General features: G+C 44.3%; 1 protein-coding gene across 1 annotated transcript; it reads left to right on the plus strand.

Annotated features, from left to right (window-relative positions):
- rap2aa (RAP2A, member of RAS oncogene family a) lies at positions 1–11,904 on the plus strand. Its single transcript, XM_079276402.1, has 2 exons — positions 1–906; positions 10,258–11,904. The coding sequence occupies exons 1-2, from the start codon at positions 593–595 to the stop codon at positions 10,493–10,495; spliced, it is 552 nt and encodes a 183-aa protein (XP_079132528.1). The 5' UTR covers positions 1–592; the 3' UTR covers positions 10,496–11,904.
- The last annotated feature ends 3,053 nt before the right edge of the window (positions 11,905–14,957 follow it).

The following is a 14,957-nucleotide window of genomic DNA, read 5'->3' on the forward strand; positions in this document are numbered from 1 at the left end:
GGCCGTGGGGTCTCCACACCCGAGAGTATGGCGGCTGGGATTGCACCGGAGAGCGAGGGAGAAGCGGAGACACACCAGAGATGCTGAAAAAGAAACAAAGGGACGCAAGTTCTTTAACTAAGTGTGGAAATACGGTTTAGTCGGTGCTGTTTTCCTGAGGCGGCGTCCGGGCTTGCAACAATTGTGCCTGCACTTCATTCTCGAGACTAAGCCAGCGTTTTTCCCCAGTGTCCTCGATGGAGCAAGTTTGTTTTTTTCTGATGCATAGAGAGGGGTGAGTGAAGCAGATGAAAACCCGCACGCTCCACATCATCGGGCGATATTTCCTTCCTGCCCGTGCACATTTTGGGACAGTTGCAGCCTTCGGGTGCCCGTATAGCTGTCGGTGTCTGGCCTGCATGGGTTGCATTTCTACAATGAAATCCATCTTGGGGCACCGAGTCTTTGTGCTCTGCCGTAGCTGAGCAGCGGCGAGCAGGACCGTGTTATTGACAACCCGCTCGAAATGGGACGCGAATTGTCAATGTGATTGGTGGCATTTCAATGACGCGCGGAGATTTGATACCTTAGTTACGACTTGATTTAATCCACGATGCGCGAGTATAAAGTGGTGGTCCTGGGCAGCGGTGGGGTCGGGAAATCCGCCCTCACCGTGCAGTTTGTTACCGGGACTTTCATTGAGAAGTACGACCCCACTATAGAGGATTTCTACCGCAAGGAGATCGAGGTGGACTCCTCGCCCTCGGTGCTGGAGATCCTGGACACCGCCGGTACCGAGCAGTTCGCCTCCATGCGGGACCTCTACATCAAAAACGGGCAAGGATTCATACTGGTCTACAGCCTCGTCAACCAGCAGAGCTTCCAGGACATAAAGCCGATGAGGGATCAAATCATAAGAGTGAAAAGGTGGGTGAAATAATGCGCAGGTGAATGTCCAGATTTGTCCAGAAGTGTTGGGTATTATTCTCCACACACACACACACACACACACACACACACACACACACACACACACACACACACACACACACACACACACAGTGCTGGCCTTTATCAGGCTCTGTAGTTTGAGGGTGGGCCTAGGCCTGGTCTGAGAACTGAGCTTGAAAGGAGATGCTGAGCATCTTCAGGGCACACCACACAACCACCACAACAAGCCTGTTCTATTTTGGTGTGCCAGGTCTCACCCACACTGCTTGTAGGTCAGCGAATGTCCTTGCACTGCACACCCAGCAGCTCGAAGAAAAACAAAACAAGCATTTGTGATCTCTAAGAGAAGCCTCACCTCCTCTGCGCTTTCCTGCAAACTTTGTAATGTTTCTAGACAGTTGCATCTGGGCAACAGAGCGCTGATCCCCCCCCCCTCATTCCATCCGCACTATGTGAAGAGCAGCCATGTCTTCCAGTCATCACACGCTGCTAGACGCCACCTGTGATCCTCCAAGCTGCTGCCCACTGTGCCGGATACTGCAACCCTAGTGAAACACCCAGCCAGGGATACCCAGGATTCAGTGCACCAGAGGAAGCCCCGCTCACAACGCACACTATCGCGTGGAGGAGATGAAGCCATGTTTTTAATTAACAAGCTGCACGGGCACTTTAAGGAAGAGCGGCACAATTGAAAGCATAAGATTGTCTGATGTCTGAGCGCTGTTAACACAGATGATCCAGATATGAGGTCACCGGAATGAGACACAGCGGAGGTCAGCTGACGCTGTGTGATTATGTTGTAACGCAGGGGTCTCAAACTCCCGGCCCGCCACGTCATTTTATGTGGCCCGCGAATCCGCCAGCAAAAAAATAAAAAAGTTTAAAAAAAATAAAATCTTTTTTTTTTTTTTTAAGTCAGACTAATAATAATAAAAATATCCCCATAGTCGAAATTATGAGATAGAAAGTCGAAGTTATTAGATAGAAAGTCATAACTATGATAGAAAGTCATAATTCTGAGATAGAAAGTCAAATTTATGAGATTGAAAGTCAGAATTATGAGATGCTTAAATTAGAAGCAGCTCTTTGACTGGTTACTGTACATTTAACATGGAAATGTATTGTGAGTACATTGAAGACTACTTTAAACTGTGAATGCAGAGAGTTATCTAACAATATGTTACGAGTAGTTACATTTACAACCGGCCCTTTGTGGGCGACCATGATGCTGATGTGGCCCGGAGTGAAAATTAGTTTGAGACCCCTGCTGTAACGTCATTGTTTCTTGTTTGTTTTTTTTTACTCTGGGCCATTGCACTGTGCCGACACACTGCACCTTTGCTGTACATTCACCTGGTGACATGGCCTGATGTTAATAACCCATTGAGAGCGTAAATGGACGGTGTCATAGACGCCTCTGCCGGTTAAATCATCGGTGGCAGCATGCGCTGTGTTGTGACTGAGTGGCTTCATCTGTCATCGCAGGTGTCACTGGATGTGTTCCAGTCAATGTCGGCAGTCCGGCAGGCTGGGGGCTGTTCTAATGATGGAGCATATTTTAAGCAGTGCAGCTTAAAGCTCATACTGTTTACTGATACAGCTGATTACTCAACGCTTAGCACAAGGACAGTGCAGTCATTACAGGCTTTAGTGTCTCTGTCGGGACGGTTTATTGTCCATTCTGTAGCCTAGAAATTAAATTAGCTCATTGTAAAAATGTATGTTTTTATGTTTGTTTCCTTTAGTCTTTGTCACCAATTTGGATTTATCATTTTTTTAAAGTGCACTTTGCATCTTATAAACAATCCCATACATCTGGCTCCGGATGAAAGAATGAGGTCAACGTGTTTCCCCCATACGAGTTGAGAATGAGGAGAGGTATGTTCAGTCTGCGGCGTGTGTGTGTGTTTGTCTTTATATGTAAATGTGTAAATGTGTGCTGATGCACACTTCACATGCTCCTCCTCCTCCTCGGCGGTTCATTTCAGAGTCCTGTGCTTCAGGTAAAACTTTAGATTGTGTTTGAAGACGTGGAGTTAAACATGTCAGGTCATGAGTAGTCTTTAGTTCATATTCTATGTGACAGAGTTCTGAATACAAGTATGCATATTTCTTTGTTTATTCACATTGATCCTCTTTGTTTGTTATAAAGAAGAGATAAATCAAATCATTGCCTTCTAGCCATGCAAAGACTACAAAGACAACACATGTCATCCAAAGATCAGAAAGGTCTCAAACTCATTTCACCACCAATAATCACCCGTGTCAGTCATGGTTTCTCTTGTTGCCGAAGCAAATAATTACATCAAATGAATCACATAATCACATCATTATCTATGATTATATTTAGCACATTAAAGGTAAATTATTGGAAACACTTTGCTCAACATGTGTGACCTTTCGTTTAGATGCAAGCCAAGTCGTAGCTGTATAGCACCAGTAATGTAGTGATCAGATATTGGCTGATTATAATCATAGTAATCTGTCATAACATTATCATTGTACTGCACTTTAAATACAATGTTTTTATGGCTGTGTATGTCAACATTGATGTATTTTACGGAAGATATTTGTTTATTAAATGCAGAAACGTTCTTCAACTGAAATACACACACTCACATATTTGCAGCAGTACATAAACATGTTGAATGATTCCCCCTTTACATTGTTGTTTTCTTATCCAGACGTTTTAAGTTTCAGATAACCGCTTTAATAGTTTGCTGTAAAATACCTGCTTATTGCTCTCTTAAAACCGCAGCTGAAATGCAACATGTTCTGTGTGGACTGTTTGAAGGGCATTGTGGGAAATGTAGAGAATCAGTGCACGCAGCAAGAGAGGAGCAGATGGGACGAGACAGCAAACAACAGAGACGTGAAAAGGTGCACTGTTGACAACATCACAGGCCGATGAATCATAAATCATGATGACATCAGAAAAAGGGAATTTTAGATCTACAGAAAAATAATCAGCAGCTATTTTGATACGCAATTCATCGTTTTGGAAATTTATCATGCGAGATTGGAGAAGACTGTTTTCTGGTTCCAGCTTTTCAAACGGAAGGATTGTCTGCTTCTTTGTCACCGTAAACTGAGACCAAGCAGAGGAATCCATCATGAAAATATGAATCAGTTGCAGCCATAGAGTCTTTCCTTTAACGTTAAGGGAGGGATGGTTGACATGTATAGAATTTGGACCCCAGCGTCAGCAGTAACAAGTGTCTCTGTATGCAGTTGGTGAACTATTGAAATAAAATTTTGTCATTCTAACCTCAGCCGTCGGTCCCTCCTCACTGCCAAAACACCGGTGACCTGTCGCGAGCGTATCGGTGTTCGCTCAGGTCAAAAGGGGCCGCTGTGCGTCGCTCTCACTCTGAACCCTGTCGGCGTCCATCAGTGCCTGCAGTCAGTGGCTTCAGCACAGAGGCCATGGGTGCACGTCATTACACTGAGGCCTGTGTTCGCTCTGGACCTCATCACTCCCGACTCCAGCTGCAGTATATACACGAGGTATATATGGCGGATTGGTGAGTTCACGGTTCATTTAAACAGAGGTGACATGAGGGTGAAGAAGAAAGAGGTGAAATAGGCTTCTGCCTGTAATAAACTACTGCATGTGTGCCTTCAACGTTGTACCAGAACTGTGGAGTTATCATTCCCAGGCTTGTTCATGTGCCAACTGTGTTGAAAGGATCAAGATCAATAAAAGGAGCAGCAGCAGCGTCCCAGCTCTCCCAGAAGGATCCTCTTTCATCTGTCTATTGTGAAAACTGGGCAAAAGAACTGAGCTAAAGTTCACTGATTGTTACTTAACGGTTGACTTGGCTTTCAAAAGTACGTGTTCGTGGCTGTGCACCGTGGTGGTTTTCAAATATCCAACAAGTTGTTGCTGCTCTGTTTTGGGAGTCACCGGCCCTTTAAGAGAGGGTGGCACGAGTTTAAAAGAGAAAATTATAGAGAAATGGAAAGAAGCCCACATCAACTAAGAGCAATTTACGGTCGGTCACCACTTTTTGTGCAATTGCTATGCTAGGGTTAGCATTTAGCTCAAAGCCTCACAGAGCTGCTAGCATGACTATAGACTCGTGTTATTAGCTTACTAGCCAGCAATAACAAAAACATGTCAACAAGTAAAGTGTTTCACACTGTACCTTGTACACGAGTCTCACCGATGCTGCAAACTGAACACGAAGCTTCTCACTAAGGGTACGGATGATATCGTTCGGTTGAGTGATATGTTGTAGTGCTGCTCTCACCCTTTTGAAACATTGGCGTTGCCGATATTGCACGTAGCCGTAGAACTTGGTGGCATAGAAATACCTTATGCTTGTTTTTAGCTCCCTCAGCTATGCGACCTGCCGGCACGCTGCTGAAGCATGACGTAGTACGCGCATGTTTAATCAGACGTAAATATAGAAATGAATTGAATAGATTAGACCCACTGTGTCACCGATACCCGATCCAGCTACTGGAGTCGGTATCGGCCCGATATCAGACATTAACAAACAAACTGACAATAAACATACATTCCTGTATCTCAGTCGTATGTGATTTAAGTGGAGATCTTCCTACATTGGGCTGGTGGTGTCTACACTGGAATGATACCCTCAGTGTAATGTATAATTATCAGACTTCTGAATGAGTCTCTGAACTATTCAAAGCATATTCCTCTCTTTATGGAAAAGCAATCGGAACAAATTTCCGACGCGGCAGCGGCACTTTGCATTTCAGATTGTAGGTCACGTACTTTGTACAGTAATAGGAGGAATTTGTCTCAGACGACATGATTACCGCAGGGAGATAGCAGCAGTGTATGATTGCTTCAGATCCACGGATGAGAGCCTGTGCAGTCTGTCAAAACTCTCCTCGTTTATCTTCCCTGCTTCGACATGTCTTGGCCAGCGTCTCCGTCATCTGCGAACAGCATTAGATCTTTTGAAGGAAATGCGAAGCTTGTAATTTATTTTCACACCCTTGGGAGAAAATAGAGTTCATGGAATTGTCTTTTTGAAAATCCAAAACATGTGTTTCCCAAAGATTTTCCAGATATCTAGTCTCGATGAAATGTGCCAGAAGAGAGGAGCTCAGTGCTGCTCTCTGACTCAGCCGACGTCTCTTTGCGAACTAACGAACTAAACTGAAGAGCCCTCCTACAAAAGGGCCGCTGGGAGGAGGCCCAGCACGCAGCCTGTTTCCTGATTGTGCTGGCCAGAGTCAAATCCAGAGACTGTTGATGCCGCTGGGCTTCGCCCGTCCGTCAGTGAAGCCCATGTGAGAGGACGCATCATGCATTATAGATAAAGTGTGTCTGGGAAAAGCTCCAATTGGGTGTCTGCAGTCAGACAGCTGCAGCGTGGGGGCGCCGCCCGTCAAGCTGAAGAGCTGTAACCCGTGACACGTTGTTTGTGTCACGGCACCGACACAAGCGGGTTATTCGATTGTCCTTTTGAGGCTCGTGTCTGAACCGTGTAAACCGCTCCACGTGTGTTCTGTGTTACGGACCAGCCTTTGGCCGACACCCTTTTATGCCGAGGCCCTGGGAGCCTCGGGGATCCGTGGCAGCCGCTGTCTCACACCTCCCGGGGACTGCCAGTTTCCTCCTCTGTTATTATGACTATATATAGACCCTCTCCTTTGGGACCAGATGTCTTTGTGCTGCACTTGCGTTATGATAAGGCTGAAATGAGCTACACAGCATGCATCCGGCTGACCAAGTCAAGTCCTCCATTATGGTTATACTTCTTCCTTTTTTTTTTTTTTAGAAAGACTGCAAACTTGAGTGTTTGATGTCACCTTATTAGACTGATTCCTCCTGCTGTAAGTTTCTTTGATTTTAAGACGTCATGATGGATACGATAGCTTACTTAGCCTCCATAAGAGATTTACAGCAAGAGATTTGAGCCAAAACCACAGCCTGGGGCAGAACAGGGACCCAAATGGCACCAGTAGCCCAGCTTACCACTGAGACCCCCGTGACTTCTAAAACATCGGCTGCAGCTACAAAAGTCAAAGTTTTGACTTTCAACTTGCTCACCCACAACTATGTTTGGGGTTTCTTACTGAAGGTGGGTATTTCAGGTTCAAGGGCCGGTCTGCCTCTACCACCACCGAGACGTGCTCCGAAATAGTTCTGAAGGAAAAATAATGGCCTTGGTTTGGTTTTTCATCGACACCAGGAATGCAGTGAATGAGACCTGTGCACCGCGCTGCATGTTAAAGTCGGGAAGCACAAGCTGTAGTTTTTATTCAAGTTGCCCTCGGGGGCTCGTAGAACACGGTCACGGTCACGCAGCGAGCCCACCTCTAAGATTGTTACTTCAGCCCTAGTAGCTTTCTCTCGGCTGCTGAGCCGATCCCGGGAACAGAATACGGGACAGTTGAGATTAAAGTTCACTCTGGATGAAGTATTCACGAGTAGATCAAAGTCGGCTCCGTGTTCTCTGGAAGTTGAAGCTTATTTCACGCTGAAACCTGCAGCCCCCTGGCCTCTGAGAATTGCTCCGGCTGCAGTCTCCCCAATCGCCCCAGCATTAGTCAATTCCTTGTATACCTGTTACCATAGCAAGCAAGGATGAGGATGGGTTGCATTTTTCTATCAATAATTTAGAAGCTTGTGTGTTTCATAGAGCGAGGGCAGCTTTTGAAAACCCTAATGATGTTGATGGGGGGGGGGGGGGGGGGGTTCGGGTGCACGACTCCCAGATCAGATTTGACGATGTTGTTCCGCGTCGTGAACAGGGACATTTAAACTCAAACGACGGGTCCGACAGATGGAAAGCGCCTCACACACCGATAGGGATGAAATAAATAACAACCTGTTTACCAAAGGATGTGGTTGTGCGTGATCTGCTGCGTGATGTTTCTTTATATTTTCTCTTATCTGATGTGTACTGAGGCCCGCCATGTTCCCCAATATCAAAACAGATTAAATCGGTGAAACTGTCACAGCCGTCCGTTCGAGTGCAGTAGCCTGATTGGTTGAAGTGACGATCTCTCGCTGTCCCACTCAGTAGTCTGGCTCCACAGCCACATTTTGCAACATGGCAGCGAGTTCAGAGCTCAGAGGATTATGGCCGCTTCCTACCCTCAGGAGTCAGAGCTCTATACGACCCGTTTCTGTCCTCTACTGGGTCAGGCTTTAGACTTGGTGGGCGGCATGGAGGTTCAGCGACAGTTCAGCTGGTTCTTTATGTGAAAAACTTCCTCCCACAGTCGACGTCCATTTGTACACCAAAGTAGTAACACTTTGGTGCATTAAAGGTGTATTTTAGGTTCAGTCTGGAGGATTATGCTTCTGCATGCCTGGGCCTGTTGTTTATTCCTCATACATCTGTCATTCACTCCTCTCTCGCATGCTCACTTACATTTTCCTTGCTGTCATTGTTTGGGGCTGTCAATCATGATATCAGCTGTTCTGATCAGCTGGTCTCTTCTATCCAATAGCACAGCGACACAATTACATTGTTAGCGTATCATCTCGCTGCCGTCTCCTTTTAAATATGGTTGTCTCTCTACCTTCAGTACGTTCATGTTGCTGTTACGTGCAACTACGCCTCTCAACCTCCACCCAGATTCATCAGCTTCATCAACTCATCATTCTATCAGCCTCATCATTCACCACCACCAGTGTCTGGACTCCAGGGGGGGGGCTTTATCTTGCAGCTGCTCAGGGCAGACGTTCCTCAATCACACATCTCCCTGTAGAGTCCAAGCGCCTGTCAAGACTTTATCATCACATATCATCTGTTTATAATAAACGATTATCTTTTTCTTCATCTGACTTATCTCTCCTGGTAACAGATGACTGTCTAAAATCATCTTTATCATATTATTTTCAAGACTTATCATCTTTTGAGGTATTTTTAAAGATCGTGTCTGAAAGAAAACATCTGGATTCTTTCAATGAAACACTCGTGTTTAAATTGAGTTTCAGGAGGTGGATTTCATCTCCTCATGCATTCAAATATTGTAAGTTTATGCTGCAAAAGATAGTTTTAACTGCATGTTAACAATAAACAAAGGACTCTTACAATGAGGATGGCCCAGATGATGCTTTCTGTACAGTAATGGAAGGAAAAAGAGAGATAAGAGCCAGACAGAAAACACAAATGAGTCCCTGAGCGTGTGCCAGGGTCCCTCGAGGTAATCTAAAATACTCTTAGTAGTATTGTCAGTAGTAGTAGTAGTAGTAATGTGATAGCGATGGAAGTTTTCCACAGACGCATCATTTTCCGTCTCTGTTGTGATGATTAAGCGCCTCAGAGCTGAGGTCAAGGCATTATTGGAAGCATCTGTCTGACAGTCAGTATTTATGACTGTCAATCAAATCACCACTTTTACTTTGCAGCCACTAAAACATAAACAGAAAAATACATGTCGATGTTTCTTCAGTTATATTCAAACTTGGAAGCGATCAATCACGGAGACGACGCTAACCTTGAAATGAACGGTGCTGCGTAAAGAACAGAGAGAGCGGTGCAGATGTTCTATGTGATGCATCAATAAAGCTGCTTTGAGACAGACTATGCATGTTAAAACGGTCTATTAATACATTATCTACCAGAAAAGCACCATTAGGGATACCAGCCGCCATTCAACCAAAAAATGTTTTTCTGTTTTGGGGAATCAGTTTGGATTACAAAATCTGAAAACTCTAAATGTCCATTAGACATGCTAATTATGACAATCGCAGAGAATTTTATGTTGTCATTCATCATTACTCCAACATGATCTTAGACATATATTCTAGAATACTTTGAAATTAAGGATTTTGCTAACAAAAAGTGAAATCATGTCATTCGATTTGACAAAAGTTAGACGTTTTTATAATGGGATTTTGAACACCTCTGTAAAAACACATACATATTAAGATGTGTGCGTTTATGTGAGCATACTGTATGAGTACTTGTACTTGTGTGCATCATGTCTATATTTTAGCCTGTAAAGTGTGAAGAAGGGATAATTGTCCCACTATTAATTCATATTGTCGTCCAGAGACTCAGTCAGGATGCTTCCCTGCTCTTTGTGAAATGCAGCTTACCTCCCATGAAAATGAATAAATGAGGCTTAAGTCATCCAGTGTGTCCATTAAATGGAGTTACGGTAGTTACGGTTTCAATCAGTGGTGCAAATGAAAGCTTTTGGAGCATTAGGCATGTGCTAACACCACGTTCTGAAAGCCTAATTGCTTGTCTTAGTAAACTGTAAGTTCGGTGAAACTATAAAAGCACTAAAAACTGACTCATTTGCTGCCGTACAGTTCCTCAGCATCAGTCATGGCCGTGTACATCTGCGTCTGACAGCCCGATGTGGCTCTGTGTCTGTCCTCAGGTACAAGAAGGTTCCCGTGATCCTGGTGGGGAACAAGGTGGACCTGGAGAGCGAGCGGGAGGTGTCGTCCAGCGAGGGCCAGGCCCTGGCCGAGGAGTGGGGCTGCCCGTTCATGGAGACCTCGGCCAAGAGCAAAACCATGGTAGACGAACTGTTCGCCGAGATCGTTCGGCAGATGGACTATGCCGCCCAGCCGGACAAGGATGACCCTTGCTGCTCCTCTTGCAATATACAATAGCCCCGGGGGGGGGGGGCCTCCAGGACCGGGCCAGGCAAAAAGTATACTTACAGGAAGCGACACCAACCCGCAGCAGAGAGACACACACACTTAGACACACACACACACACACACACACACACACATATGCACATGCCAATTAGGCGGAAAAAAAATTCATGGTTGAACGCAATGGATTTTAACTCCACGGAGCATAAAATCAGCAGTGACATGATCATTAATAAAGAGATGTGAGTGATGATGAACAGGGAATGCCAGGAATTCACTGCGGGAGAAGTTGATGAACGACGAAAAGGAACATGCCCTCGCCTTATGTTACGGGGGGGGAATCATCAGCGAACAATCACAGATTAGGATATTTACTCTTTAGGTTTTATCATTTGTTATAAATTAGTAAAAGTGTTTTTTCTCCAGGTTTTGTTACAAAAGAAGCATTTTTTTACTCTGTTTACAAGTCGCTACTAAACACAAATTCAATAACAGGTTTCTGGGATCCAGTTGTTTTAAATAATAAGCAGTATTTGATTTACAGTATGAACAATTGTTCTCCCAGTTTATTGTGTGCGTTGACGGTTGGAGTTTTCTTCCACTCATCACAGGGCTGAACCAAAGAGGTGACCTGAAAGCACCTCCGTTTTCTTATACATCTATATATTGTTTCTGTCCTTACAACAGGAACGGAGAGAAGTCAGCGTCTTTTCTTGACACATTGGTGCAGTCGTCGCGTTCCTATTTCCTCACTTTGAGATACAATAGCAGAGTCTTTAACATATCGTGTGGTGTTTCGTTCCCCCCCGACAGCAGATTACCGAGGAGTAACATAACCAACTGCTTCATCCTGATGGGACAAAGAGTTCATCTTTTTCAGTTTTTGAATATCACTACCGACGATCTCTCTGAAGCCTTTTTCAGGAATGGGTGACATTTGAAGTGAAGATGCCAATGTTTGTCATACTTTACATATTATTTTTCTCCTCCGATCGACATGAAACGGGGTGCTCAAGAGTTTCCACATCCTGGTCCCATTCTGTGTGTGCTCAGAGTATTCAAATCCATAGTAACAAAGGCAAAGATGATAATAACAATCATAAATGGTAGTGTACATATTTTGTATTGAAAGTGCCAGCTCCTGTGAAGACACCGACTCAACACACGTGGAACTGTCAACTGTATGCATGGCTAGTGAACAACAACAAAAAGGACTCTTAATTGTGTGAGATAAAACAAATAGGCTGTGGAAATGTGCAAACCAAATGCATACATGTCTGGATCTGGACTGTACATCTGTGCTGCCACGGGAACCAGACTTTTCCCCCGTGTGACCATTTTCATTGTTGATTTTATATTTTTTAATGTGACCATTTACTCTTTATTCCCTCTCTGAATGGTGACACTGTTACATTTGACACCTAAACAATAAAAGTGCGTTAAACACTTCTTCTGTGCTTTTCCTTCTTGTTATTCTACATCATTACGACGTAAACGTCTTTATATATAGAACAGGTTTTTATCCTCTCTTACATCAGGAGATGTAGAGGGTTTGTACAGCCTGAATCCTGTCGAAAAATATTGATAATGCAAATCTCACATTGATTTTGGCGGATAATTATCCCTTGCCTTTTGGAACTACAATTCCCATAATTTGGGGGATGTAAACAGGAAATATAAACGTTGATAAGTCCGCTGTGAGCTACAACATGAGCCCTGTTTTGTTGCTTGTATTTATATTCATTAGAAAGTCTAACTCGAGAAAGACATTTTGTCCAAACATCACTGCTGCTTATGCATCACTCCAGCGTGACTCAGCCAAAGAATCCTGCTCTTGGTTTTACAGAGTCTGATGGCTCCTACCTGAGGTTTCTTTAGGGCTCAGCCTGGGTTGAATATGTCAAGACAGCTATTGGTAGTTTGTTATTCTCCTTGTTAATTGGACAAGGAGGAAAGTTACACACTTTGTGCACTCCACATGGAACATAATGTGCTTTTATTTCTTTGGATCTCTTTTATTCTGGCATCTCAGGCAATGGGTAATACCTGTCAATAGCTTGTATTGAAGATAAAACTGCTGTTTTGTTTGCAGCTCAGTGACCACAGTTCCAACAAAACAAAATAAAAAAAAGACGGACTCCTCCATGTTTTGGGTTCTCCTTTCTTCTTGGTTTACCTCCCAACTAATTTGATACATTATTGGATTACTGATGCGGAGTGGAAGTGGCCTGTTGGGAGAATCGGCGGTAAATAGATCCGGGGGAAAATTGTCTGCCAGCATGTCTTCTGAGGCGCTTGTCAACATCCACCTACAGTGGAGATCGTACAGAGCGAGCCTGTGGGATCTGTTTGTGCTTTATTGCTTGACGAGGTGCTTTAACCAGCCTGATGAGACAGGGCAGAGGGCTAAAGGAACTGATGGTGAGACGTCTCAGTGGGGTTCATTAGGAACCAGAATCCCTCTGGCATCACTCTTCGACAGCATCATTTGTGTTTGTGGTAACATATCGTCAAACGCAGTTTAGTGTTCTTGTTGTCCAGTGAAAGAGGTTTAATGAGAATGGATTACCGAATGCTTTGCAGGAATCAGCCAAATTTGTGGAGCTTTGTCTCTTTGGCCTTTTAAAATGTTACTGCACTCCAGTTCACCTTTTTTCTCAAGTTGAAGAATGAAGGACTTTCAAGGAAACAACGGCACCGTGAAATGTTGAATACCCAGTGGGGAACAGACTGGAAAATACAAATTAAATCAGCTTGAAAACAACCCCCTGAGTTTCACAGCGTAGGCGTATGGATTAAATAGGCGCTGACTCATGGTTACCTGTTCTCGGTTCTGTAAGCCAGGCGCTCACAAGCACATGTTTGTTCCAGCTGAGATCTTCTACATCAGAATGTCAAATGTCAAGATGCATGAGTCACGCCACCACCCCCACCCCCATTGCTGCCAGCACAGTCCCTGGGGTGTCTGCGGGGGATATAGCAGGTCACGACAAAAAAATGCCGTGTCTGCCCTGTGCACTTTTAATCCAGGGGCTGCGAGTTCAGGAGGCTGTTATCCGGAGGAGCAGAGGAATACCCTGCCAGCTCAGCAGTTTGGAGGATGAAAGAGATTCCAATGCTCTGACCGAACAAAGGAGCCTTTAAATTGCTTCAATCGTCTCGTTGGTCAGTGGAGCATTAAAGTCTCAATGCAATCCACACGGGGGCTGAAATGTGTGGAAATTCGGCTTTTGTACCTGTGCAGCACAGAGGGATTGTGGGAATCAATAGGGTGAGATGGAAAAGGGCGAAATTACACATTCAGAGGGAACATTTTCACTATGAGGCACAACAGGTCACGTTCAAGGTATCCACCCTGCCCTAATGGTGATGCATTGTGTCTCTCAGGATATTGAAACACCAGAAGACGTGCTCCTCACTGAACATGGTGACGGGTTATCCACTGATTGCTTGTGCCGTACCTCAGTTTGAAGTCACCGCCGCTGAAGAGAGCCGAGCTGTTCTCAACCCACACTCTCCCCCCCTCTGATGTTTCGTGCCTTTTTATATCGGAAACAATGTTGATGTGCAGGGGGTGGGGGGATGATCTGTGTAAACAACAAGGACAAATTCCTCTACTGGATACATGTGTTTCTGTCATAAGCCATGTCGCCATTATCAGACACTAAAGGGTGAGTTCACCTAAATCACGAGAGGATGAGACGTGTCCAGATGTGCAAATATAGATTATTTCTTCCAGTAGAGAGTATACTTCAAAATTAGATTTTCTTTCATTGTGTTTGGGTGGCAACATATATCTCAAAATGTCCGTATATGTAGTATAGAGTACATTACTTGAGTATTTTTTATCCGATGTTACTTTATACTTCTACTCCTCTTCACTCCACTAGATTTATTCAGCAGTCCCTGCATCCTTTGTGCTTTCTGTCGTCAGTTTTCCCAGTTGTTCGGGGTCAAAAGCGTTCCCTCCTGCATGCACATTGCAGGCGAAGTATCTCAGTTTTCCCACCGGATTAGCGTGAAGGAGAAAAGCACATTTTAAGAGCAACCCTTTGGTGATGGAGAAGAGCTGACAGTGAGTAACTCACAGTTTCATGCGGAATCACTCTGATGGATATTTCTGTTTTTGTCGCAGTTACTTCTTCACCATTGTGGTGAAATTGTTCTCACACAGACTCCTAAATATATACCATCTGTCGCTATTATGTAGTCTTCTAAAATGATAAGTTGGAGTGCTAATTGCATGGATTTATATTAACAGCTGAAGGATTTGGTGTATTCTTACACGTGGTACAAGACAAAACATTCCCAGGCTGACTGTTTTCTTTACGGTAATAGAAGAAGAAGAAAAACAAAAGGCAACATGGTGAGGCAGTGTGGCTCCACAGAATTCTTTTCATTTTTTATTCTGGAATCTTTTTATTGAACTTTGCCAATATGCATTTGCTCGTCACAACATGCCACAAATAACAAC

The sequence above is a fragment of the Melanostigma gelatinosum genome (assembly GCF_949748355.1).
Source record: "Melanostigma gelatinosum genome assembly, chromosome: 10".
NCBI classification, from domain to species: Eukaryota; Metazoa; Chordata; class Actinopteri; order Perciformes; family Zoarcidae; genus Melanostigma; species Melanostigma gelatinosum.